The 25,509-nt window shown below is 37.4% G+C and overlaps 5 protein-coding genes and 1 non-coding gene across 13 annotated transcripts; 2 read left to right on the top strand and 4 right to left on the bottom strand.

The window, feature by feature from the left end:
* Window positions 1–42: 42 nt before the first annotated feature.
* Window positions 43–4,345, top strand: LOC103326968 (Tetratricopeptide repeat (TPR)-like superfamily protein). 2 transcript variants are annotated; one of them, XM_089048991.1, is made up of 6 exons: window positions 43–539; window positions 1,178–2,439; window positions 2,980–3,067; window positions 3,310–3,454; window positions 3,590–3,711; window positions 3,843–4,345. In XM_089048991.1, exons 1-6 carry the CDS (start codon window positions 196–198, stop codon window positions 4,093–4,095), a joined length of 2,214 nt encoding a protein of 737 aa, XP_088905117.1. In that variant the 5' UTR covers window positions 43–195; the 3' UTR covers window positions 4,096–4,345. The 2 variants fall into 2 exon arrangements, with proteins under 2 accessions (XP_088905117.1, XP_008227457.2); XM_008229235.3 differs by lacking the exons at window positions 1,178–2,439; window positions 2,980–3,067.
* Window positions 4,346–5,002: 657 nt separating this feature from the next.
* Window positions 5,003–9,095, top strand: LOC103326967 (Pentatricopeptide repeat (PPR) superfamily protein). Of its 3 annotated transcripts, XM_089048992.1 has the most exons (5): window positions 5,003–5,159; window positions 5,254–6,308; window positions 6,387–7,849; window positions 8,463–8,581; window positions 8,761–9,095. In XM_089048992.1, the coding sequence occupies exons 2-3, from the start codon at window positions 5,404–5,406 to the stop codon at window positions 7,567–7,569; spliced, it is 2,088 nt and encodes a 695-aa protein (XP_088905118.1). In that variant the 5' UTR covers window positions 5,003–5,159; window positions 5,254–5,403; the 3' UTR covers window positions 7,570–7,849; window positions 8,463–8,581; window positions 8,761–9,095. The 3 variants fall into 3 exon arrangements, with proteins under 3 accessions (XP_088905118.1, XP_008227454.2, XP_016648824.2); XM_008229232.3 differs by having other exon boundaries at window positions 5,254–7,849; XM_016793338.2 differs by having other exon boundaries at window positions 5,254–7,849; window positions 8,438–8,581.
* Window positions 9,096–9,444: 349 nt separating this feature from the next.
* LOC148918337 (small nucleolar RNA SNORD96 family) lies at window positions 9,445–9,538 on the bottom strand. The gene has a single exon (XR_016125724.1). It is a non-coding gene; the product is annotated as a small nucleolar RNA SNORD96 family (small nucleolar RNA).
* A 1,029-nt stretch (window positions 9,539–10,567) lies between these two features.
* LOC103327020 (pumilio homolog 18-like) lies at window positions 10,568–13,228 on the bottom strand. The gene is made up of 5 exons (XM_008229289.3): window positions 12,634–13,228; window positions 11,949–12,546; window positions 11,654–11,816; window positions 11,388–11,551; window positions 10,568–11,287 (listed from the first exon to the last, which is right to left on the bottom strand). Exons 1-5 carry the CDS (start codon window positions 12,932–12,934, stop codon window positions 10,915–10,917), a joined length of 1,599 nt encoding a protein of 532 aa, XP_008227511.2. The 5' UTR covers window positions 12,935–13,228; the 3' UTR covers window positions 10,568–10,914.
* Window positions 13,229–13,362: 134 nt separating this feature from the next.
* On the bottom strand, window positions 13,363–16,180 carry LOC103326965 (zinc finger CCCH domain protein). 5 transcript variants are annotated; one of them, XM_008229227.3, is made up of 7 exons: window positions 15,755–16,180; window positions 15,046–15,426; window positions 14,811–14,975; window positions 14,576–14,719; window positions 14,295–14,441; window positions 14,100–14,203; window positions 13,363–13,675 (listed from the first exon to the last, which is right to left on the bottom strand). In XM_008229227.3, exons 2-5 carry the CDS (start codon window positions 15,356–15,358, stop codon window positions 14,302–14,304), a joined length of 762 nt encoding a protein of 253 aa, XP_008227449.2. In that variant the 5' UTR covers window positions 15,359–15,426; window positions 15,755–16,180; the 3' UTR covers window positions 13,363–13,675; window positions 14,100–14,203; window positions 14,295–14,301. The 5 variants fall into 5 exon arrangements, with proteins under 5 accessions (XP_008227449.2, XP_008227451.2, XP_088905116.1 ...); XM_008229229.3 differs by having other exon boundaries at window positions 14,334–14,441; XM_089048990.1 differs by having other exon boundaries at window positions 14,118–14,203; window positions 14,334–14,441.
* Window positions 16,181–16,326: 146 nt separating this feature from the next.
* On the bottom strand, window positions 16,327–20,460 carry SCL13 (SCARECROW-like 13). Its single transcript, XM_008229226.3, has 2 exons — window positions 20,247–20,460; window positions 16,327–18,393 (listed from the first exon to the last, which is right to left on the bottom strand). The coding sequence occupies exon 2, from the start codon at window positions 18,158–18,160 to the stop codon at window positions 16,538–16,540; it is 1,623 nt and encodes a 540-aa protein (XP_008227448.2). The 5' UTR covers window positions 18,161–18,393; window positions 20,247–20,460; the 3' UTR covers window positions 16,327–16,537.
* Window positions 20,461–25,509: the final 5,049 nt, after the last annotated feature.

The following is a 25,509-nucleotide window of genomic DNA, read 5'->3' as shown; positions in this document are numbered from 1 at the left end:
TTGTCTAAATTAAATGCCCTGCGATTTGAATTAACAACCAATAAAATGTGACAAATTTGCAACTGGGGTCCACCGTCCACAGCCTTGACAATAAAATGTGGCAAAATTGTTTGTTTTTCTCAAAATAAAATCAAAATAAGCAAAACCCTTTAAACCCTTGTCTCTCTCCCTGGCCTTCTCTCTCGACCAAAGTAGATGTTAGCTATTTCAAGAATGAAGGCCCTCATCTCCGCCACAACGTTCTCAACCTACTCCGTTCCTCACATCTCCAAGGCCACACCTTTGGCCCTCTCATCTTTAGCCTCTAAGTCCTTTTCATTCAACCCACCAACCCTTTTCCAGAACCCCAATCTTCTCCTCCCAAATCCCAATCTTTTTGTGCCCAAAACCTGCATTTCTTCAGTTCAGAACCGATGTATGCAAATGGAGACGGCTTCTCGCCAACGGTCCGGTGAGATTCACGTGATCGTCGGCCCAATGTTCGCCGGCAAGACCACGACGCTTCTTCGTAAAGTTCAATCCGAGAGAGGCGATGGCAGGTTTGACTCTCCACTGATTTTGTTTTTTTTTTTTGGGTTTTGAAGTCTGAATTTTATGTGATTTTCCATTTTTTGGTGGATCATGGATGTTACTGTTTTGTGCCGAAGATGAATCACTAATTGACTATTGAAGTGGCTATTGAGATTTTGAATGTTGGGATATTTGTAGTACATGAAATTTGAAGTTCTTCAGTTTTATACTTCATGCGAGTTGTTTCTTTAATGCCAAGCCGAATCTTTGGGTTTAATATGGAATTGGGCTTACTTTCTTTGTTGAATTTTAAAAGGTTTGCATGCGTATGTACAGTTATAGTTACATATTACATACTAGCGTGGAACTTGTTATTTACACTGACTGATGAGTGATGGTGCTTATGTTACATAGGGTCTGAATGTCCACATGTAGATTGATTGATTGATTTATGTAGGACTAGTGATGTTAATTGTTGCCTTTTCTGAGACTGAGAATTAAGCAGCTAATTTGGAGCATGTATGCCAAGTTTATGGAAAGTCTTTTCCATTGACATGTGATTCGGGTGAACTTTCAGTTTCTGTGTCATCATTGTTCAATAGTTGACTTTTTACCAATTTATTGGATCCATTGATTGAGTACATAAATCACCAGTAAGAAATTCCAGCTTTCAGGTCAAGCCCCAAAAGCACATCCCAGTGGATAAAACACTGAAGGGACTCTGCTATTCAGGAAGATTGGCAGAAGCCATTGGGCTATTGTGCCATACAGGGTTAGAGGTAGACCCAGACACCTATGCTCTTCTATTGCAAGAATGTATATTTAGGAAAGAGTATAAGAAGGGGAAAATAATTCATGCACAAATGATCGTTGTGGGGTTTGTTCTCAATGAATATTTGAAGACCAAGTTGTTGATCTTGTATGCAAAATCAGGAAATTTAGGAACTGCCCACATTTTGCTTGATAAGTTGCTTGAGAAAAGCTTGGTTTCATGGAATGCAATAATTGCAGGGTATGTGCAAAAGGGACTGGAAGATGTGGGATTGAGTCTTTATTACAAGATGAGACATGGTGGTTTGATCCCAGACCAATATACCTTTGCATCAGTGTTCAGGGCGTGTGCCTCTTTAGCAACACTGGAGCATGGGAAGCAAGCCCATGGTGTCATGATAAAGTGCCAAATTGGAGAAAATGTTGTAGTCAATAGTGCCCTCATGGATATGTACTTCAAATGTAGTGATTTATGTGATGGGCAAAGGGTATTTGATACATGTCAAAATAGGAATGCCATTACCTGGACTGCTTTGATATCTGGTTATGGTCAGCATGGAAGAGTTGTAGAGGTCTTAGATTTTTTTCATAGCATGAAGAGTGAAGGTTTCAGACCAAATTATGTTACTTTTATCTCAGTTCTTTCTGCTTGTAGTCATGGAGGTTTAGTTGATGAGGCTTGGGAATATTTTTCTTCAATGACAAGAGATTATGGAATTCACCCAAGAGCACAGCATTATGCTGCCTTGGTTGACCTTTTAGGACGTGCTGGGCAGTTAGAAGAGGCCTATGAGTTTGTTTCGAACTCACCTTGTAAGGAGCACTCAGTGATGTGGGGTGCTTTTCTTTGGGCTTGTAGAATTCATGGAGACAGAGACTTGTTAAAGCTTGCAGCAAAGAAATACTTCGAATTGGAACCAGAAAATGCTGGAAAGTATGTAGTCTTGTCTAATGCTTATGCCACTTTTGGGTTGTGGGACAATGTTGCTAAGCTTAGGTCTATGATGACGGATTCAGGGATGAGAAAGGAGCCTGCTTATAGCAAAGTAGAGGTTCAAAAAGAGGTCCACTTCTTTCTTAAGGGTGATACATATCACAAACAATCCAAGGAGATTTATGAGATGGTTAAATTGGTTGATTGCTCTCTAAAGGATTCAGGTTATGTTCCTCATTTAAGTGGAAGCTCATTTATGTAATGGAAAAGTGCTTATTTCCTAGGAATGTCTCTCTTTTGCCTGTCTTGTAAAGAACTCGATACATAAGTGCTTCATGCTTGAGATGTCTACTTTGGTCTTGTCTGAAAAACCAATTAAACATGCAGTGATATACTCACAGAAAGTTAACTAATCAGTGTCATAAGCGTGATAGAAATTGCAGTCTTTAGGAAGTTGAAAAGCATGTAAGAGAGAAAATTGTTTATATTCAGTTCATGAGCCCTATGCATGCCAGAAGCTTGCAAGTGTTTTTTCCTTTAGGTTCTTAGTGAGAAGAAGAAAGCCACACAAATGTAGATGATACTTCATAGAATGTATCAGCCAAGTGCTTAGTAAATACTTTTCCAAAGCTTCAGCTTGATAACTAGAAGTTGAGAGTTGATGTTTATATACAGTGGTAATACCCCTAGTACTGGACATTAATAACTATCTCTAGGATTGATCTTTGCAATGTTGGAGGACTCTCATGATTGTTGGTATGCAGCGCACATCCAAGAGGAGAGTCCATGGGCCAAGTTTTTTCATTGTCAACTTCCCCATAAGTCATTAATCACAAGATGTAAGCAAAAGAGGTAAAGATATTCACCCTTTCTAAGTTTTTAGTGCTACCTCTGAATGATGCTTAAATAATGTACGTTGAACCTTGTATCCATATACTTCCAAGTTACTGTTAATATTTTTTCGAGATGTAAAGGTTTCTGGTTTGTTTGTAGGCAGAGGGCTAATCTTTTTGAGCTCTTGTTTGAAAATTATTACATATCTTACTGGATTCATGCTTATCATTCATTAATTCCTTTGAATAACTCTTTGGCAGAAATGTTGCTATAATTAAATCAAGCAAGGATACAAGATATGGATTGGATTCAATTGTGACGCATGATGGGGTCAAGATGCCGTGTTGGGCGTTAACACATCTATCAGCATTCAAACAAAAGTTGAGCCCTGATGCATATGATCAGGTATCGTAGTGCCGGTATTTGATTAGATAGCAATTCTTATTTGAAATTATTATAGTTTCACTGTTATCTGGGTGACAAATTGCATATTTTGTCCATGTACAATTTATGTTACTCATAATTACTATGCGGTGACAGCTAGATGTAATTGGTATTGATGAAGCCCAATTCTTTGACGACCTGTATGATTTCTGTTCTGAAGCCGCTGATCATGATGGTAAAAAAGTAATAGTCGCTGGACTAGATGGTGACTATTTAAGGTATTATTTCAATTCTCCACGAGTTGAGGTTCTCAAGCTCATTCTTTGACTTTGCAATGGGCAGTTCTTGCCTGTTCTTCGGAAATATTATTCCCTTTTGATTTGATGGTCAATTCAAAAATTGATGGCAGGAGGAGCTTTGGTTCTGTGCTAGATATAATTCCTCTTGCTGATTCTGTAACCAAGTTAACATCTCGATGTGAACTTTGTGGGAACCGGGCTTTCTTTACATTAAGAAAGACGGAGGAGATGCAGACTGAGCTGATTGGCGGGGCTGAAGTCTACATGCCTGTCTGCCGGCAGCACTATGTTGGTGGACAAGTAGCCATAGAAGCCGCGAGAGTTGTCCTGGAATCTCAAGTTCAGTGCGGTTCATATGCGTAGTAACTTTTGCCAGTTAGTAGGATATATCTCTATTCTGCAACCTCCTTACATGTCTTATTGGAAAGTTTACACTTTGCTGGATGACCCTTTAGACAACATGTTGATAGGGAATATTACACGGTCTCGATCAAGAATGTAGTATATATTCTTTTCACCAACCAAAGAATGTGCGAAAAAAGAAGATATCTTCTGCTTCTCCTGTTAATTCGTTTAAACATGATTGCTGGCAATTCATGCTTCAATTATTTTATTTTATTTTTTCCAATACAGAAAATGCCATCACAGATAAATTTATACCGGTTGAGATAGTTTTTTCGTTTGACACCACCATAAAATTTTGAGGCATTCGAAAATGAATAAGCCCTAGAGTTGGAAACCTTTCAATCTCTAAATGGTAAATACATAATGACAGACGCTCCTGAAACCAGTGGAATGCGTGTGTACTTCTTAATATAGGGAGTTTTACTAAAATACTCAAAATGGGGGTTGAAATTATAAAAAAATTCAAACACTATTTAAACATATAAACACACTCAAAACTCATCATTACACACACTCAAAACCCATTTATAAACACACCCAAAAAGTTGACTTTGGGGTTGATTTTGGGTGTTTCTATGTTTAAATAGTGCTTGAGTGTTTTTATAAATACATGTCTAGGATTGAGTTTATTTATAAATTTGTATTAAATATATTCAAATATTTAAACAGTATAACCGTGCAACTATATTATTTAAATATATGAATTATGTTTTATATAACAAGTATAGCGCGGCTATATTTCTAGGTATATTCGAATATTTAAATACTATAGCATAATAGAGAACCAGAAATTTTGGACTCTTTGCAGTAAAGTTTGGCCCGAATGTGCTGAATATGTATTGGTGGCCGAAAGTAGTTCAAGCCTAGAGCTAAGCCAGCCCAAAATTGTCCACAAGACCTCGTTACAGCAGTTGAGTTGGTAACCGAGGCCCGAAGGGGAGCCTAAGAAACTAGAGCACATGTTCTCTCATGACTCGATGGCTTTCGAAGACCTTCCATTTCCCTTCCATGTGCTTGCACCGGTATGTATTACTCTCAGAGTTTGATCTTTCTTTTCTCATTTTTCTATTCAATGCCTTTGACGGTTTTATGGATTTTATCTTTCTTCTTCCTTAGTTCTTCAAGCTTCAGAAATTTTCGGCCGAAATGGTTCTCAGGTGTCCCGAATCTCTGTAAAAGGGCTCATGGCCAGTTTGCTTATCAGGTTTTTCGAATCTCTGGTTTTCTTGTTTGTTTCTTAAAACTCTGAGCTACCCATTTAGAGTAATGTTTAGAAGACTACATATTTCAACCCCTCTGACAATAAGGTTACAGTCTTTGTTAAAAACCCACTGTTTTGCAATTTTCTCAGCTGGGTATGTTACGGATACCAGTGATAGGGTCTTAAATACTAATGGGTCAGAGTCAGAGAATGAATGGGAGAAGTTGCTTAAGCCGTTTGACCTCAATGAACTTAGGAAGTCACTCGTTCAAATCACTCCAATTCAGCTTTGTAAGTTACTTGAACTTCCACTCGATGTGCCCACTTCGATGGAGATATTCGAGTTGGTAGGTGCCCAGAAGGGCTATTGGCATTCTTTTGATGTGTACTATGTGTTAATTGATAAGCTTGGGGCGGCCGGGGAGTTTAAGGTTATAGATAGGTTGTTGATGCAGATTATGGAGGAAGGGATTGTGTTTAGGGAGTCCCTTTTCATTATGATTATGAAGCATTATGGGAGAGCAGGTCTGCCCGGACAAGCAACTAGGCTGCTTTTGGATATGAGAGGTGTTTATTCTTGTGAACCAACTTTCCGATCTTATAATGTTGTATTGGATATACTCGTGGCTGGGAATTGCCCAAAGGTTGCTCCCAATGTCTTCTATGACATGTTGAGTAGGGGTATCTCTCCCAATGTCTACACATTTGGGGTGGTTCTGAAAGCACTTTGTATGGTTAATGAGGTGGATACTGCTTGCTCGCTTCTGAGAGACATGACAAAGCATGGGTGTGTGCCAAATTCAGTGGTTTACCAGACTCTTATACATGCACTCTCCAAGAATAATCAAGTGAATGAAGCATTGAGACTTTTGGAGGAAATGTTTTTGATGGGTTGCACACCTGATGTTCAGACTTTCAATGATATTATCCATGCTTTCTGCAAGGTCAATCGGACTCATGAGGCAGCAAGGTTAGTTGATCGGATGCTTCTTCGGGGGTTTACTCCTGATTATGTAACTTATGGTGTTTTAATGCATGGATTATGCAGGACAGGGCAAGTTGAGGAAGCAAGGGCATTGTTGAACAAAGTGCCTAGCCCAAATATTGTGCTTTTTAATACCTTGATAAATGGGTATGTTATGAGTGGACGGTTTGATGAAGCCAAAGTTGTTCTATATGATGGTATGCTAGGTAGTGGCTGTGAACCTGATGTATATGCATTTAACATATTGATTCATGGACTCTGCAAGAAGGGCCGTTTGGGTTCTGCTCGTGAATTGGTCAATGAGATGGAAATTATGGGTTGCAAGCCCAATGTGATAACTTACACCATATTGATTGATGGGTTCTGCAAGGAGGGCCAACTGGAGGAAACTGGTGATGTTTTAAATGAGATGTCATACAAGGGATTAAGTCTGAATATTGTGGGATACAATCGTTTAATATCTGCTCTATGCAAGGATGGGAAAGTTCATGAAGCTTTAAAACTGTTTAGTGAAATCTCAAGCAATGAATGTAAGCCAGACATATTTACATTTAATTCTCTAATATATGGACTGTGCAAGGTTGATAAGATGGAAGAGGCCTTAGGGTTGTACCGTGATATGGTACTGGAGGGTGTTATTGCCAACACTGTTACTTACAACACATTAATTAATGCTTTCTTGACTAGAGGTGCGATCCAAGAAGCACTTAAGCTTGTAAATGAAATGTTATTTAGAGGATGCCCTCTTGACAAAATAACCTATAATGGGCTAATAAAGGCACTCTGCAAAGCTGGAGCTGTTGAAAAAGCAAGGGGATTGTTTGAAGAAATGATAATGAAGGGACTTCATCCCAATAGTATCTCATGCAATATTTTGATTAATGGTCTGTGTAGAAGTGGCAAAGTATATGATGCACTTGAGTTTTTAAGAGACATGATTCATCGGGGTTTGATGCCAGACATAGTCACTTATAATAGCCTGATAAATGGTCTGTGCAAGTTGGGGCGCATTTCGGAAGCTTTGAATCTCTTTGATAGGTTACAAGTTGAAGGGATGTGTCCTGATGTTATTACTTATAACACTTTGATCAGTTGGTATTGCAAAGAGGGCATGATTTATGACGCTTGTTTACTTTTAAATAGAGGTGTGAATAACGGGCTCGTTCCAAATCATTTGACTTGGTATATACTGGTCAGCAACTTATCTAAAGAAAGAGATGAGGGGAATCAGCGCTATATTGTTTAGGGATTGGGAGGAAGCTTGATTTTAGTTTCCTCTAGTGCAAATCATTGCAAATACTAGAATCCCTGTGGTATTGTTTGGATGTCTGCCCTCTGGCAATTTGAGGTGGATATGGAAGTACTTTATTATGATTTTCTGCCCGGAAATGATACTCCAGATTTTGATTTGAGCTCTTTTGAGTCATATTTGGGTTGGCGCTTAGGGAACAAACTGGCTGGCTGTCTCATCTCGTCAAGAGTTTTTTGCTGGTTGAAGCAGAACAATTCACATTATGATGTGAGAGGTAAATGCAATCCTGGCCGACCTAACATGATATACAATATACCTGCATTAACTATTTACTTAGTTTACTTTTGTGTTGATTGAGCTTAAGGTTCATTCTTCATGTAGAAATTTTCTAGTAGCTATTGCAAATTCGTATTTCATCCATACTCTGACATAAGTGAATCTGTATCATTCGGAAGTGGTAGCTTGCATGCGTACTGTTAGGAAGTTTCTAGAGTTACATATTGTAAAGAGGCCTTCTGGTGATTTTGGTGAAAGAGATCATATGCATGCTTCTATATTTATATTCTGCTAGGCTGTACACACACACACGTATATAGACATCATTTTTTATAAAATGTCTGAAAATAATTAGCGTTTTCCTTCCAAGTTCTGAATGCAAATGTGTAAGTAGGAACTTTTAGTAATAAATAGTATAATAATGTTTGTTGGGACCCCTCAATTCACAAATCTACAATCGTTGCTGTACAGTTTCTGTATAATCCCATTATAGTTGGTACGTACTAATTATTTATTTCTTCAATGATAGATCACATGGTATGTGTCTTTCCACTAGGATTTGATTTTTATCATGTTACATTATCAGCTTAAGGAGCTCATTATAATCCCAGGTTTATGCTTGCAAGCACTCGGCAGGCAAAGTTGAGTGGAGGAGGTGGAAAAAAGTAATTCATCAAAGGATCAAGTGATCAACTTGTCTAAAGGACGAACAGTGTTCGTAATTCTTAAGGTTGTTCTCCATACTCCTCAGACGTTTTTTGGCTTTCAGTCCACATGATCACTATATTTATGCCATATCTTTCATGGTGAATCCTCATTTGTAGTCGATACGAGTAGATATTTATGATCTTGGCTGGCAAGTGCTGGTTCCTGATACTTTTATTTGTATTTGTATTTGTTTTGTAACAGGGAGCTTTTAAAGTGTCATATAGAAGAGGTTATGGCCATGATCTGATAAACCCAATGCAGCACGTTTTGGATAATCATTTACCTTGGTGGGACTTGGAATTGTGCAAATTCCAGTCAGAGCAGATCCATGACAACATGTGATTTTCATTTTAAAATCATGATGCTGTTCTTTTCTTGTGATTGTTCTACCCTGGGTAGATACAACATTGGTTATTATAAATGCGAGACAAGCAGCATTTTTGTACTTCTTTGTTTCTGCTCGAACAAATTTGACAACACATGTTATCGTCATTGCTGCCCTGATTTTTCATGTTCATATTTATGTTCTGTTCAAACTGGGTTCACTTCGGTAATTTTAAGATGCATCCGTCCAGCATGTCTAAAGATCTTTAAGGTGATCTCATATTTCTTTTGCTAACGATATTGACGACTAGCTAATCACAATTAGCACCAAAATCTTTTTAGGATCAGATTATACACTTGGATTTCATATATGATTTTCCGACCAAAATGAATTCAGGAATCGAACAGCTTTGCAAGAAATCAAAATGAACTTTTGGGAAATAATCGGATGATAAATAGCAAAGTTGATTAAAAAGTTTATATTTGGAAAACGCAAATTACAAAGCAGAAATTAAAAAGTAAGAAAAAAAATGAATGAAAGCAATAAAACGAAATATGACAATGCCTCAGAATTGCAGAAAGTCAGCACGGCTTATAAATAAGCCACTCAGTCCCGAAAGATGGTGTGTTTTATAACTGATTTCATCACCGGCAAAGACTTAAAAACTATTCCAACAAAACAATATCATAAAATTATGAAGAGAAAAAATGTCGGTCTCATGGCCAATCCCAAATGGTAAAGGCAGTAAACACCGCTCCACAAGGCGATAGGATATGACACCACTCGTCGACGGAGGAGCTCCATCCCAGGAGGGAGGGAGGACCATCAACGTCGACGAGAATTTGTATGCGACGTTTACTTGGGAATGTACAGACACCAATAGCCTGCTCCTTCAAGTTGGAGACTGATCAATGTCCCCCGTCACAAATTTCACAATTTTATCAAACAAATAGAAAAGCTTTTTGCAAAATCTTGACGACCCAATGGTCCCCATATTTGGAAAACAATAAATCTTATAGCTAAACTCGATGAACAATCAACCTGACTAAAAAGGATGAAGCCTTGATGATCAATCAAACAATATCTTACATAAAACTAAAAACCATAAAGAGACTGACTGAATAAAACCGATAACAATTTTGCTGCTGAACCCTAAAACCAGAAGAAGACATAGGCGCAAACTAAAACCCTAGCACCGATATGCTGCAAATCTGATTTCGGGTACAAGTGGAAGAGGATATTTATAATGTGAGTGATTTAGGTCATGACCGTCCGATGCGTATCGTGTGACTGGGAATGAGTCATAGTTAAACACGGTCGCCGACAATGAAATTAGGGTTTTACTGACCTTTTTTCCTTTTGGGCCGTACGGTTTGGTTTTGGGACTCAGGCCCAGAAAATAAACAGCATTGAGATTGGCCCAGATGAATATACGAAGCCTGCATATGTTTAATGAACTCCGCATAAATCCAAATGGTAATTTTTTTGACACGAGCTATATTTGGACCGGGAGATTCAAGAACATAATTTTTTTTTTTTTTGAGATAACTACTCTTAACCACTTGAGCTACAACCTTTGCATTCGAATGGTATTTTTCATTATTACAGTTTGGTCTTGTAGTTGATCCGCACATCCATACACTAGATACAAAATTAATCCATATTTCCAACAGAATCCAGATATGCTATAATTTATATTTCTTTTATTGATTTTCAACAGGTGTGAAATAATTTACTGTGATTACAGAAACAGCCATAGCGCATTTGAATCACACCAGACGTATACATTACAATACCAGAAGAAACAAACTTACATTTTTCCTACAAATTATACTAAAGCACTCATCAACTACTCTTCTAGTTGGATGAGTTGAAACATTAAGGGTGGGTGGCTCTAACCTTTTGACTCCTGAGGCTTTCAAAAGACAACAAACAAAATTGCACAACATCAACAACAACAACATAACACTAACACTAACAGTTTCTTTGAAATTGAGCTCCTCCTGATGAGATCAATCAATCAATCATATTTAGTCTAGGGGGACGCCACTGTCAATGAAACTCAGTACTTTCCTTCCAAATCCACTCATGAGTTCATTCCGATTTTGTTCGAGCTTTGCTAAAAGCATTTGATAAAGGGGACTATGTGCACGCTTTGTGGCCTTCAATGCTGTTTGGATCACGTAGTTTCCAAATTGATCCCGCGCAATTTGCGACAGTTTTTCATACTTGAGAAAAGCATTTACTACATAATCTGTCTCAGAAGAGTTCAAGCATTTCTCTATAACATGACTCCCACCTCTTTGTGAAGAGAGCTTTATGTACAGATCCCTCAGCTCAAAGCATATCTTTGCAGAGAAGACAGGGTTATGGAGTCCCAGGACGTGCTGGACAACAAAGTTCCTGAATGACAAAGATATAATGTATTAACTAAAACAAATCAATATGATGCAAAAACCACAATTGAAACGAGAAAAGACCAAGATGGGAGAGGGATTTGTACCCTGAAGGATCCTGAGAAAGGAGTTTTGATTTGCTTGAGATTTCATTCATGAGTCTCTCTCTGTATGGAGTTTTACTGTAGGTGATGAACTCATTCAAGTATATGCATCCCTTTTCATTCTGGGCCAGAGTGATGCAAAGCCTTTCAGCAGTTTCATATATTTTCTGCAATCAAATCACACAACCAACCTTGTCATAAAAGCAGGCTTAAAAAAGAACCACGTCAAAGGCAATGATATGTATCAACAGCAGAAACATAAGAAGTACCTCATTTTTCTGTGTGTCAAGGAGGTTTAAGCACTTCAATATAACAAACGACCCTGTTCGGTTGGTCATCAGTGGCCCCAATACACTGGATAGAGCTAATGTCAAGGTGTAAATCAAGGGTGATTTCTCAAGCACCTTGACAAGCCTCTGAATTGATTTTGATCTGCACAAACAAGTTAAAGACACGAGTCCATCACAGCTATAACCATAAAATACAGACATATATAAATATATTTCTTGAGTATTGACTGATGAAGAATAAATGATGGGGTGGGGTTAAGGATTAGATAGGTACCCAAATTTGCTGGTTGATATGCTGACAAGTGATTCAGTATTCAAAGTCATCAGTGCTACAATGTGTCTTAACTGATCGTAATTGCATGATTCAATAAGCTTCCCAAAAACATAGTATCCATGTGAGTCATTCATCACCTCGAATATGGAACCGAAAACCCCAGTAAAAATCATATCCTTAGCGAATGGGTCCTTAGAAGCCACCATGATATTTATTAAGCTCTGTGATCCGGTTTGCGTCATAGCGAGTCGAGCTATATCGGCATAAGATCGCAGCTTAAATATCTGATCACCATGGCATCCATCATTGTTAAAGCTTGACTGAGTCCCCATATAACTAGATATTCCAGAACTTGGGTACCGATCACCATTTGAATACATTCCAATCCTTTCATTGCTTCTGTAATATTGTTCTCCTGAACTTTGGTACCAGTTATTAACACAAGGGTTGAGCTGGTTTGCCCAGTTGCAGAAAGATGGAGATGTTTCTCCACGACTTAATCTTGATTTTGTAGTTTCTTCTGTCAGGTTACCAAGAGGGTTCTTTGGTTGATAAGCATTGGCATGCCCATTCAGGTTGTTTGAACCCAGAAAGTGTCCTACAAAATCAAGAATTTAAATTACAAGAAACTCAAAACATATACGAAATTATACCAGAATTTGCAGAGGAGAATTTGAGGGTTTACCTCCACCGTTCAAAATATGATCTCTCCAGATACTTTGTGGATACAATGGCACTGGAACTCTAGGCGAATTTTCAAATCCGCTTTCGTATTTTGGATAAACATCAGGCTGTGCTTGTTGGGTTTTGCTTGGAGAGGCATTAGAAGACGAACCCAAACAAGTAATGTTACTATTATGCACAGAGAAACCAGGTTTCTCATTCTCAAACTTTTCCGTCTTTACCCGAACCTTGCCCAAAGAAAGGCAAAGGCTTTTTTTTACTTCTTCTTCAACAGAAGAACCAGCGTAACATGAAGTCTCCATTGCAGAACAAGAAACAGGAATTACAGTGAAGACAGAGAGAGCTCCTATAAATATAATGAATGCTCGAAAGATTCTCTGTTTGTATAGGATTGGAGTCCTTGTACGATTAGGAATTTTATTTTATTTTATTTTTATTTTTGGTTTTTTGTGTCACAGTATGATTAGGAGTTTTAACTTAGCCAGGAGTTCTATGTGTATTAAAGATGGAGAACGTTTGTGGAAACAAAATAAAGTCGGTGACTTTCCTTGGAAACAGATGTTCAAAACTTTTCCCACTCTTTCTTGCCCCAAAAGAAAACCCGACCCGACCCGGCCCAGATACATGTGGGTTGAGTTGAAAATTGGGCGTAAGCATCTTAGATTAATTCCAGCTGAGCATTTAAGAAGAATGAGAAAATGTAATGACAAAGGAAGCAGAAAACAATACGTGGTAAATTAAACACTTTGAACAGAACAGGCCAAAATAAAACCCCCCACAAAGAATCTCTTATAAGTAAATCTGTATAATTAATTCATCCACAATTTGATCTACATGTATAATCCTATTCATTCAAGGCCCTTATGAATATTTTCTCTTTCTCCTAATCCAAATCTGCCAGCAGCAGAGCTGTGAACCGTAGTTCCAGTTCTTTGCTCTTCCCGTTACGCATAATTACTCAAAGAAATCAGAGAGCTTTGCCAGCAAATTTTATGAATCCAAGAAGCTTTTCTCATCCCGTTAGCTTTCCTCTGTCATGCATTCTAGAAATATAATAGAAAAGTTAAACAATCAGTCCATAAAAGTTGCCCAACAAATGGTAGCAAACTATAACAATAGATATTCAAACACAATCAAGGCTCGGTTTCTAAGGACTCCATAATCTACTGCTGATCATGAATGGCAACCAGCATACTTCATGTTCCCCTGCCTAATTATCTCATGTTGACTGAGACAAATATATGTGAGATCTACATGCATCTCTCACAACTATTTAGAAAGTAGATAAGACATGCTTAAATCTTTTACATCTTCCACTATGAAAGTGGAAAGAAATCTTAATGAATCTTAGGGATAATAACGACAAGTTGGTGACAAAGTAACAAATCCTGCACAGCTACACCCTTTATAGTGGATCATCAACAGACATGAATGCAAGCAAAAATTGATGAATACTTTCCAACTTACTAGTCTTCAGTCAAAAACCTGTAGAGAAGAGCTACGCAAAGTCCATTGCTTTGTGTGTGGTTAAAGTTCACCTCTTGACATTAGTACATGAGGGGGTGTTTATCCTGAAATGGGATACCAAAATCTAATTAGCACATCCATGCAGATTTCTCTAGTACAAAATCAACAAAAAAAGAATACATATGAAACACCAACCAATGCTTTAAGTACATGGAAATTGTAGCTGATTATTACCATCCATGTTGGGTCCTTCAACATCTCCTCCGACCCTGATAGTTTGTCCAAATTTAGGCTTATCATCACCGGTCGCTGGAACCTCTTCCGCAGACACATTCTGGTCCACTGGATCACAGATGCAATATTTAGTAACAAATACATGGACAAAAGTAAGGTTTACTGTTCCTAACATGAGCTGGGCTACTGAAAGTGAATGAGCATGTAATATAGTTTCAGGCGAAAACAAATAGCAAACTTACATGCACATTTTTCTTTAGTACCTTTCGGGCAGTTGACAGAAGTCTCATGAGCAGCAATATTTAATGTCCGTGCAAGACGTTTAACACGATTCAATCGTAGTCCATTTGGCAGCCTACCAGAATCAAAATCTCCAATTCGGAAGCCTATTTTATAAGAAAAGAAAGAGAGATGATATACGAACAAGTTCCTGCTTAACTAGAATCATCATATTAGCAGGGACATTGTGGAACTTACAAGAAGTATTATTAGCATCACCCTTTGTAATCACGTCTGCTACAATTTGGTGGTTACCAATAGCTTCACCCCCTAAATGATTCAAGGATCGTGCAAGCCGCCTTATATGACTCAAACGCAACCGTTTGGTGAAATTAGCCGATTTACAAGCTGCAGCTTCCAAGCCTGTAAAAATATCATGTAAAAAAGAAATCATTTTGATTTTTGAACAAGTGAACAATTATAGAACACTTACACTCAGAGTAATGCAGACGTTCGGTGCTTAGCTTTTCAGTCTGAGTAACTTCTTGGGCATCATTCCCTTCATTCCCTTCTGCTGCTGCTGCTTCTTCATGTTCATTGCTTATGTGCTGAGATTGGCAATCAACTTTAGCATTCTCAGCTCTCAGTCGTCTAAGTTGATAGTTCCTACGACGCCGAGCCAGATGTCGTTCTCTCTGTTCAACGGTCATAGACTGCCTTCTTTGCCTGTCCCTTATACGGCGTCGTTCCCGCTCTTGCTCCCTTTGCATTCTGCGCAACTCTGATCTATCTAACGACTCCTTCATTGTTCTTCAAATCCGTTGGTCAACATCCAACGGACTCCCAATTCTTCCACCAGAGTTTGCTACTCGTTCTGAATCAATACGACAAGCACTTCTCATATTAAATTTTCCCCTTCAAATTTGATGATCTTTTTCTCTTAGATTAATCATTTTAAAAAAAATATAATACTGAAAAACGAAAGAAACACGTAAAATCAAACACGACTTAACAAATTCAAAATTCAAAAAAACTAAAAACCATATTGTGAGTCTATTATATCATTGAAAAATAAATTATAAACCTAAAATTTACAAGAAATCAGAAGTTTACCTCTACTGAAATTGATATCCGTAGGTCTTACCCAAAAAAAAAAGATATCTGTAAGAGAAAAGCATTGAGATTGAATGAATACAACATACCTCGACTTTCCTGATCAGAATTCAGAAAGCTGCAATTCATGCATTTGATCATGGAATTTCGAATCGCAGCGGCGTGTAACTTTTTTTTTATTTTCTTTTCGTTTTTCACGGGTTAATAACCGTATTTTCCGGAGAGTTACCAAGTAAGTGGTCGCTTTTACCGTGTAATATTCTGTATCAAAATGAACTAATTGTGATCCCACCCGTTTCATTTCAAATAGAAACGTGCCAAAACGGTTCGTTTGGTTGTTGTTTTCGATATTCTAAATTACTATAATGTACAAAGAGAAGGATCGATGCCAAGACAGCTCCGGTGTTTCGGACACCTTTAGGGCTACCTGTCCAAGGCCACCAGCTCCTCCAGTTAAATTGTGTGCGTTTGGTTGGAGAACTGGTTGCTTGACTGAAATTAGAAATTTGGGTTTTTGGGGGGGTGGGTGGGGTGGGGTGTTGTGGGAGGTGTCTGTTTTCAGATACTCCTCAAACTGCTGCCGTTCTTCAAATAGTAATTAGATAAATGCACTTTTAGTTTGCTAAATGCCACGATAATGCATCACGCAGAAGAAAGTAAATTTGCAGTAAAACTGAACTGAGAGCTATTCCCTTTCTTTGCAAGGCAAACATTTACACCAAATCTCGAGATTCAGGTTTGTGCCTATAACTAGGAACTCTTGCAAGAAAGCTAAAAAGTCTGGATTCTACAGAAACTACACAAATCAATCTCCCAAACTAAAACAAGACGAAAACATAAATTTTACAGTTTTGCAGTCACCACCATCCGCTTCACCTCCATGCAGAAGACGTTACCAAATCTCTTTGCTTCCAACCAAGGTAGAGAGCCCCATTTGCCTCTTTAAGTCTATAATTCCCATTAAATTCCTTCAACAGACTCCTGATGGCCTCCGTCACTTTAGGACTCAATGGGTATGGAGTAAACCCATCCATCGTTAGCCTTAACTTCCACTTCCCCAGAAGTTCATGTCGTTCCACCCTCTCAGCCCCCTCACAAGCAACCATGTTCACTATGTCTCTAGCCACACAGTGCATCTCTGCACTAATCCGCTGTTTGTCATCCCTTGGGCGAGCCACATCAATCGATTCAAACATGGCTGTATAATAATCTACCATCTCAACAAACCTTGAGAAGAATGGGGAAGTATTCGTGTTTGATTCTTGCTCCACCAGTGTCATAACTTTGGGTGATAAACTCTTAACCAGCCTTAGCAATCGATCTCTGTGATTCTGAGTGCTTACACTCTCATCTGGCATGTGGTGCAACACATATGGAAAATTAACAGCTATGGCTTCACCTGGTTGAATCCTAAGATTTTCTAATTCAACCTCACAACCAGACATGGCAGCATTATTAAACTCAAATGGCACATTCCATGAATTAGCAATCTGTGAAAGCCTCTGCCCTACGATATGAAGTCCCCCGCCACGAGCATGAGCTGATTGGGAATCATCAACACCGGTGATTCGGATATGTGGGGGCCCACCAGGCTGACGTGCTAGATCTTGGATGAGGGGCACCCACTGACTGCCCTGTGCAATCTGAAAATCAATTATGTGGATTCTTGGCTCATTTTCCAAGGCTTCCCGAATGACGACATTTGCAGACATGTAAGCAAACCTCCAATATGGGCATATCTGAAAGAGCACAGACATGTACGACATAAGTTCTGCGCCTGTTGGAACTTCACATTTTAAGGTTTTGTAGATTGAACTCCCTGATCTTTCCAACCTTGCTCTAAGACCTTCCAACATGTAAGCACCCAATCTTTGAATTGGCTCCCCAGAGACTGACACCATTTGCCCCAAAACTTCCATTAAACTATTTGCCGTGGGTAGATCATCTTCAGCTATTGCATGTGCACAATGAATAAGAACATCCTTTAGGTTTAAGTTGGGCATTTCAGCTATTTCATTCCTATTCCACCTTGGCATATCACTCTTGTAACAACAATAGTGGCTGTCAACAATAATATCTGATTCGGGCCCTAGCAGTGAAATTTCCAGTTCCCTGAGCTTGTACCTCAATCCATTGCCATCATCAGCTACGGAGCACCCACTTATTGGTGATCCAGAAGTGTTGTCAGGGGAATGATGCTGATCAGACAAGCATGATTGAGAACCTTGTGATGAAAATGGACTCCTGTTAGACAAGCCACTAACAGCCGAAGGGGAATCACAGGCTACAAAACCAGTAGTGGCAGGGGATGATTCCAGGGTGAAGTACTCTTCCTTGTAGGTTTGAAAGGAAACGTTGTTTCCTTGGCTTCCAGTATCTGAACATACACTGTTTTCCAAAATTTGGAAAATGGAGGGATCAATGTCCTGCATAGGCTGGTGGTGGTACAACCTGTGGATACTGGCTGTACTTCGGTGTTTCTGAGATGTTTGCATCTGAAAATATGAAATGATTGACCCGATCCAGAGAGTGATTCTCACCAGCTCTTTCTAATATATGTTCCTAAATTTGACTCAATTGCTGGTCTGTCAGAACTTGAATTGAATCTCAATAAGCAGTCCAGTATCCGCCACGTCTCAACAAGCAGCTATATGGTATGACTTTCACAAAATTGTTGGTCACCATCTGCGTGTGATATCCAGAAAAAACTTTACAGAACCACCACAATCTGCACAGAGGATAAAAGATTCTGTTAATGAAACAAATAATAAAAGTGATATGGATAAACCAAGTTTGAACAAACAAGGATCACAAAAACTCTTATGAGGAGCAAATCTAAATATACAGATAGCTGCTTGGTCCTGCCATTGTAGTTTTAACATAACACAGATGATAAATGCTAACTTGTCAACTTCTACAGCCATCCATGATTCGGGAAACAACGTCCAGGCACAGGGTCTAAAAGCAAGAAGGGTTAGTTTATGTTTCTGTTCAATAATTGTAGGTCGGTTAGTACTTCCATTCCAAACTGCAACTCAACTGAGACTCTGGGCTCAGGTTGAATGCATAACAAAGAACCATTAACGGGTCACAATTTATGCCTCTGAGCTTCCATGAGCACTCTACTCCTATCTGCTCCTTAGACAGTTCTCCATAAAAATTTTGACACATTGTCTTGCTATGCCTTGCAGTGATCTCAGTCCTCAGATAGACATGATAGCAGTTGTTGAAATTATTGGCCAACCATCATTAAAAAATAGCAGCACTTCCCCTTTTTTCTGCTTTTTCACTTCTTGGCTGATTAGCCATGCATTCCTTAAGGAAATACTTAAAACAATCAAAATATGTGACCCACTAGCTAGTAAATAACATAAGCAAATTAGATAGTCTCTAATACAATCTGACTCAGATCGAGTAGGTCATGACTCTGAACTATATTGGGTGCAAATGACAAACTTACAAGTTTTAGTATTTTAGAAGCATCTGTTGAGGAACTTAAAATCTGATGGAACCAGCCCGTATTTCATAATCTAGAAACAGATTCAAGAGAGGGATCCATATTGGGAATTAGGGAATTCAGATCTATAGTCCAGATCAATCACCAGTCAGCACCTCACAACCACAAAGTTGAAGACTATACAAACAAGCATACGTAAATTTGATGCTTGGTGACAAGCAAAACATGATGCTTAAAACCAACATCTTTGACCCCTGACTTAGAAAATCAAAAGTTGAAACCCAAAATTGCACGAACCAAAAGCGTTTACGACTAACGCAGCCATACTGTACATAACTTTGGATTCTATTTTTTACCCAAAGAAACTCTTTTTAAGAAAAATATTCAGAAGTCAAAACCAAACAGCACAGGTCAATACTCTAGGTATGCCTACTCATTTCTCTCTACAGCAGCATCCCCAGAGCTATAAGCAAGAAAACGTGAAATTTCTGAGCACACGGTTGTAGAGACGCGTTTTTGTGTCTATTTAAAATTCCCTATTGCAACTTCTCCATCTTATGAAAAGAAATAAAGTAACTAATTACAGAGAAAAAGGCACTTTAACAGCACAAAGGTTAGTGGGTGGGAAGAGGAAACTACAGCTGCAAGCAACATGAAAAAGAGGAGAATAACTCAGATGCCAATGAAACCAAGAGAAGTAAATTTATTTGGCTTGTGAAACAAAAGGAAATTCGGCCTGAATCTTTTGATTTCTTAAGATGGGAAAATTTCAGCCAAATAAAATTATGAATTTGTTCTTAGATCAACAAAAATGGCACTCAAAGATAATAATTTCACAAACTTACGCCTAATAACGACAAGAGATGGCCGAAATTTCTAATTCCCATTTTCAGACGCCAAATTTGAATGCAAATCGGCGAAAAAAACCCCACTTTTTAAAAAATTCTAACAGAAACCCTTGTTCCCTGATCATGAAATCATCCAATAGAAGTTGAAAGTTGAATCTACACCTTAAAACCAGTAAACCAAACATACAACCCAAGCAACACAGAAAACCTCATCCAAAACGATACTTCAAAAACAACAAATTTGTCGAAATTAATGAAAGCTTAGCTCCGACATACCTGAACCATAGGCAAGTCTCGTCTCGGCTCAGCTCAGATTCTGGCGCAATAAACCTTAACGAAGCTTTAGATTCGTCTTCAGAAGCCAGATAGTAACCGCTCTGTCATCTCCTAGAAGTATGCGTTTGTGGGCTTTGTAAGACTTTTATAGTTGTACGCTTGTAGCTCAAAACAAAAAACCATCGTGGTTCAGCTTTAATTACACGAGTTACCCCTTTTGAATGGAATTCTGGGTGACCGTACACTTGCCTAGAAACTTGGTGCCAAATTACGATATTAACCTTTTCCCCACACAACGTTACACCGTGTGTGGTCAGGAAGTGTAGAGTAGAATATTGGCTTGATGTGCTCCTCCTGTACTTTGTAGACTTTGCAGGAGTCAAAGCGATGTAAGAACAAATTACGAACTCTCTGACTCAATAAACTCCTCCGCGCTTCATTTACTCGATCCAAGTCTTATTTTTTATTTCTTCTTTGGTCGCCTTGACCAACACGCAAATGCGGTTGAATTTCGAGTATCTTTAAGGGAGATGTCAAATATCAAATATTAAAGTTGAATTTGATCATTTATGTGGCAATTTGATACATAAGAGTTTTACCCGACATGTCAAACTAAAATATTTTTTTATTACATATTATTTATTAGTTTACTACAATTTAGGCACATTAATTGAAAATAATAATAATAATATCACAAGATCAAACATCAAAAAATAACAAGAAGAGATAAAAATGTCATTCCACATAGGATTTACACATTTTCGATGGGAGTGAATTGTCTCATCTATTTTTTATACCTACTAAAAGTGTCACGTTAAATTTAACATCTCAGCTTGAAATGCTCCATTTAATGTCACTAATAATGTAGTTAATATGAAATCATGTAACAAGGTTGTTAAAAGAGTGTTGAAACTTCTAATATCTTAAACTAAAACATACTATATAATATCAGGAGATCCTCATACTATATAAATACTTCATAGACATTAAAGCAAAACTAGCTAATCTAATAGCTACAACACATCAAAAACAAAGAAAACTACTATACAATTGAGATATTAGTCCTTCACTCGTCCGTCAAGGAAGTTGCGAGGGAAGAGGGGAGCAGACTTAAGAGTATTTTCAAGCCCCCTTTGTAAGCCCAAAACATAAGAAATTGTAGTAAATTACAAGATGACCATTACTTTTAGTACGAGATTTGTTTGTTTATAGGTGATTGGTGTCCCATAATTTGTTCTCTAACTATAGTAGTAAAGTCTCCAATTTGTTCCCATTTTTTCCAAAATATGATTTCAAATTATATATATATATATATATATATATATATATATAGGAACAAAAAACTCAAATATTGGTTAATAGAGATTTGTGGCCTTATAATTTGCTCATCTTCAAATAATATGCTTAAAGTAAATAATAAGTGTAATGTAGCTAATTCCCAACTTCCTCCTAATAAATGTCATGTTACTCATTATGTCACAACAATGAATAAGTTTAGCCAAGGTTAAGAAATAATTTAACTTAATCAAACGTTAATTACGATAGAGTTCAACCAAGGCATGCTTGCTTGACGTTCTCATACTCGTCTAAGTCTTGTTCTAAAGAATCATTGCAGTTGGAGACAAACTTTATATGAAAAGGACAACATGTGGGCTAAAACATTATTCAAAAACACAATTAAACCATATAACATGTTTTTTTTTCTCTGTGTTTTACTCATTGATTAAAGCTTATGCATTTTTTTTTTATACAAGTGATATTCTACTCTAAATTTATCTAAACAACGAGGATGAAGATTTGAACTTGGGTGCAGAGTGGATAGCACATCCACTATAGTCAACTTGACTGACTACCAACACTCATAGTTGACATATCATGAAAACAGAGCCGTGCATGTTGTTATCAATAGAGTTAAATGCTTTACATGTATAAATTTTTCCTTCATTAAAGCATACATAATGGACTTCTTAAACCACCTTTTTATATAAATTTTAAGTAGGAAGTGAGAAAACCCACCTCCAACCATGCTCCTTATCCAACTCCTAAAATAGATAAATCTCTAGGAGATCCTATATATGATGAGAGATAAATGACTTCTAATTACTCCATAAAATTAAATGCTGCTTAGTTATAATGATATTTTAAGTTTTTATTTAATGCTAACTATTTATTATTTTATATGAAGAGAGAGCATTTAAGCCAAATTAAAAAAATAAATAAATCATTTATGATTTCCTAAGTTAGAGAGTATGATTGGAGTTGAAATTTTATAAGGAGCTCATAAAATAGTTTTCTAGTATTTTTAATTAAATTTTAACTAAAAAATTAGGAACATGATTGTGAATGCTCTTAATACGAAGTATAGATGTTAATTGTTAATTTTCTATATATTTATGTTAAAGCTTTGATTGCACAAATCTCTCAAATATAAAGATTACGAAAGCTTTAAAAAAAATAAAATAAAAAGACAACATAGACCAACACCAATGCGAGCTAAAACAGACACGCGGCGTGGAAAACTCCCTGAATTTCTGTGAAACAAAGTAAGTTGTCTTGTCTGTGTGCGTTTATTGTTAACTGTTAATTTAGACAAAACCATGGGCGTTTTCGGTCCTGATTCAATTGAGTCGTTTAACAATAGTCAAATGGCATTCCCGTAATATGATGGGGAAAGAAGGGCCTTCTTTCACGGAGAGCTTTGCCTGGAAGGCCGCCACGCACCGCACATTCTCCGAACTTCCCCTGCACCTTTACTCATCATATTTTATTCAGTGTTGAACAAACGTTTTTAAAACCCCAAATTAAAATGATTAAAATATATAATAACGTGGAAATTAACGTCTTCAGGTCCACTCTAACTAAAAGATCTGATGGTCTACGGAGCATGGAGCTAACATGAACCCTCCAAAATCACGATTTGATGTACGTATACGTATTATCTAGAAAAAGGAGTACACACAACTGGATTTGGATTTTCTGAAATGCAAGTGTTTGATTCTTGTATAATAATTGAAATATAATTGATTTGAAGCACAAAAATAACCAAAGATAGTTGAAACTACCCAATCAGGCACATGCCCAAGTCATAGTTTTAAAATAAATCTGAAAATGACAAAAACAAGCAGTCAGCAGCAAGATAATGCTTTTTATTGACAAAATTGGTAAAACCAATAGGATGTGGAATATATACCACCATATATACCTTATGCCCTACTTACATTACATGAACTTCGCATAGCAAAATATAATATTCAAAAAAACAAAAGCCGCATTTCTTCATGACATATAATAAGGACCGGGATGTATATATGCGTTATTATAATGCGAATATCATATATTTTTTACGACTCTTCTCTATTTTTCTCTTTATTTACAATGATAAAGGAAATATATATATAGTATAGAGAGAGAGAGAGATGTATAAAAGGAAATATTATTCTCTTTTGATAGACAGCAAGATGACATGTCATTTTCAGAGAAATTAATATGACATGGGATTTCAAACTCCAATGGTAATGAGCACTATCTCGAGCATAGCAACCGTTCATTTTGTGAACAAAGAAAAAAGAGAGAGAACATACATACAAGTTACAACGACATAATAATTAACTTGAATAAAAAATAGCCACATGTCAATACTGAGGGAGATATTTTTTAAATTTTTTATTTTGGGTTATGAATGAATGGTGGTAATTTAATAAGGAAAGGTGGAACGAACCATTACATGACACTAGAAGATTATAAATTTTGATTTTGAGTCGTAGAATAGGACGTATTGTCCTTGCCAACTCGCCATGGCCATTCTTCACCCTAGGGTCAATTGTAATGATGTACATGCGTGTAACACATGCGACCTTAAGTTAAGATATATATTTGCTGAGAATCATAAAAATCAAATTACGTTTCAGACCACAAAAATCTATTAGTATTAGATATGTGTTGTAATATGCTTATTTTTACTTTGTTTATGTTTTGTTATTCCGTAACTAAGTATGTTCACGCACGATTGATGGTAGTATATATTTATATTGTATTGTAATATCACTCACGCTTGATCTTCTTGGCGATGAGATGATGATGTTGTGATGCACAGTTAACTTTGGGGGTAGTTTAAGCATAAAAAGGATGGATGCTGTGGAGCTAATTTAGCTTTATTCTTTTCCTTAGGTATTTTTGTAGGGAACTGAGATCTGATAATGATGTTGATAAAGGAGAGGATAATTAGAAAGGAGAATCTTGGTGGCTGGTGCTTTGCTTTCCTTTTCCTTTGCTTTAACGAAAGAAAAAGAGCAGTTTACTCTGTGGCATGCATGCACGGCCCACTTTCTTATCTTCAATGCATCAGCACCATCACATTACATCCAAGTGAGAGTGCCACTATGGATTAAAATATCTAGATAATATCTTCTAATTTACAAATATTTCGTCAAGGTTAATTTTCATACTTGCTAAATAAAAAATTCAAGGTAGCCATAATTCTTTGGAGGCTTCGGTTTAAACAATGAGGAACAACCATCGAATTCAAAAAAGCTCCTCCTCCATGTGTCACAGTAGGTCAAAACAAAACACTTGACCTAAATAAAATTCTTTGAGTTAGTAGTAGGTCTATTTCCTATGGATCCAAAATTGTCATTCAATAAGATAAGACGAGACGACCGAAAAAAAGAGAGAGTAAACACTGAGATGAGAAAAGGCCGAATAAATATTATGCAAATTCTGTTGTGTGTCATTGTTACACTTACAACCACCAACCACACTAATTACATTCAAATATCAAATTCAATCCACGTACGTCACATGAATAGAGCCCACAGAGGTCATCATCTACGTCATCCAATTGTATTAGGTAATAGGGGGTATTCGGACGACAGCCAGTTCAATTCAACTACACGCTGCATTACTTGATTAATGATTTATTAAGAAATTATTGGGGGTTCATTATCATCATCATTATCAACATTCAACAGCAAGTTATTATCTCTAATCCATAAAGATTTTGTCCTCATCTGGTCTCAAGTTGTCATGACGCATAAAGGAAGCTTCCACGGATGAATGGGGCCCATGTAAAGAGCAACCATAAAAGAAAACAAATAAATGCAGGAATGGAATGGTCTGAAGCAAATCTTTGAGCTTTATTATTTACTAAATTTTGTATGGAAGTGGGTGGAGTTATCTTCACTTTGTGCAAAGAATAAAGGCCGAAAGCTTAAAAAACAAACCCAACCCATGGTGCCTGCCCTCCTCCTCCCGGTGCTGGTGATGG

This window comes from Prunus mume, linkage group LG3, assembly GCF_029339155.1.
Source record: "Prunus mume cultivar Tortuosa linkage group LG3, ASM2933915v1, whole genome shotgun sequence".
NCBI lineage: Eukaryota > Viridiplantae > Streptophyta > Magnoliopsida > Rosales > Rosaceae > Prunus > Prunus mume.
This window is presented reverse-complemented; position numbering and strand designations above follow the sequence as displayed.

Coding starts and splice junctions, on each gene's coding strand:
- LOC103326968 (XM_089048991.1), top strand. CDS start 196: ATGTTAGCTATTTCAAGAATGAAGGCCCTCATCTCCGCCACAACGTTC. Junction 540..1,177: donor TCCGAGAGAGGCGATGGCAG/GTTTGACTCTCC, acceptor AAGAAATTCCAG/CTTTCAGGTCAAGCCCCAAA. Junction 3,068..3,309: donor ACAAGATGTAAGCAAAAGAG/GTAAAGATATTC, acceptor ACTCTTTGGCAG/AAATGTTGCTATAATTAAAT.
- LOC103326967 (XM_008229232.3), top strand. CDS start 5,404: ATGTTTAGAAGACTACATATTTCAACCCCTCTGACAATAAGGTTACAG.
- LOC103327020 (XM_008229289.3), bottom strand. CDS start 12,934: ATGGAGACTTCATGTTACGCTGGTTCTTCTGTTGAAGAAGAAGTAAAA. Junction 11,817..11,948: donor ATATCAACCAGCAAATTTGG/GTACCTATCTAA, acceptor TTGTTTGTGCAG/ATCAAAATCAATTCAGAGGC. Junction 11,552..11,653: donor TTGACACACAGAAAAATGAG/GTACTTCTTATG, acceptor ATTTGATTGCAG/AAAATATATGAAACTGCTGA.
- LOC103326965 (XM_008229227.3), bottom strand. CDS start 15,358: ATGAAGGAGTCGTTAGATAGATCAGAGTTGCGCAGAATGCAAAGGGAG. Junction 14,976..15,045: donor ACGTCTGCATTACTCTGAGT/GTAAGTGTTCTA, acceptor ATATTTTTACAG/GCTTGGAAGCTGCAGCTTGT. Junction 14,720..14,810: donor TGATGCTAATAATACTTCTT/GTAAGTTCCACA, acceptor CTTATAAAATAG/GCTTCCGAATTGGAGATTTT.
- SCL13 (XM_008229226.3), bottom strand. CDS start 18,160: ATGCAAACATCTCAGAAACACCGAAGTACAGCCAGTATCCACAGGTTG.